Source organism: Suricata suricatta, unplaced genomic scaffold, assembly GCF_006229205.1.
Source record: "Suricata suricatta isolate VVHF042 unplaced genomic scaffold, meerkat_22Aug2017_6uvM2_HiC HiC_scaffold_34363, whole genome shotgun sequence".
NCBI classification, from domain to species: Eukaryota; Metazoa; Chordata; class Mammalia; order Carnivora; family Herpestidae; genus Suricata; species Suricata suricatta.
Genome location: NW_021880840.1, coordinates 1 through 712, shown reverse-complemented (window position 1 = coordinate 712; position 712 = coordinate 1). Strand labels below are relative to the sequence as shown.

General features: G+C 72.1%; 1 protein-coding gene across 1 annotated transcript; it reads left to right on the top strand.

Annotated features, from left to right (window-relative positions):
• Window positions 1–175: 175 nt before the first annotated feature.
• On the top strand, window positions 176–703 carry LOC115285026 (proline-rich protein 23A-like; the record flags this gene model as incomplete). The annotated part of the gene is made up of 1 exon (XM_029931444.1): window positions 176–703. A coding segment is annotated over exon 1 (528 nt), but the record flags the coding sequence as incomplete, so codon positions are not given.
• Between the last annotated feature and the right edge of the window lie 9 nt (window positions 704–712).

Sequence of the window (712 nt, the reverse complement as noted above, 5' to 3'; positions counted from 1 at the left end):
GGCCTCCCGGGAGGCGCCCCCACAACTCCGGGCACTCTCTCTGCGTCGCCCCATTCCGCGCCCCGCCGCGTCCCGCCGCCTCACCTGCCGTCGAGACCTGTCACTGCGTGCAGCACCCGGACCCTCACGCCCTCCGCCAGGCCCCGGGAGCGCCACCCGCAGCGCAGTCCACATGATGGGCAGCCGGCCCCGCAGCCCCAGCGCCTACCTCGCGCCCTGCCCCGGACCGTCGTCCGGAGGACCCGGCCCTGCCAAGCGTCGCCGAACCGAGGAGCCTGCGAACCCGGAAGGCCTGGAGGGGCTGCCAATCGCCGGCGCCCTCACCTCCACGGTGGTTCTGGCCGAGGGCTGTGCCCTGCAAGTTCTCCTGGACGACGTCGCCCTGGTGCTGGAGCCCGAGCCAACGTCGGCCCTGGAAGTGTCTGTCGGAGAGTTCACCCTCCTGCTGGTCCCCGAGGCCCTCCTGCGCTCAGGAGGACAGGGCCCCTCGCCTGCCCAGGAACCCCGCGTTTTCCTGGACGTGCCGGGGCACGACGTCGCCGTGCAGCAAGGATTCTTCCGCGCATCGGTCCCACAGATGGCCCCGCAAGAAGAGGTCTACGAGGAAGACGCGGACCCCGAGTTCCTGCAGCCTGGTATGAACCCTGCACCCGGCCCCGTCGCCGGATTCCGTCCCTGCGCGGGCCCCTACCTGCTGGGCCCGGTACCTGAG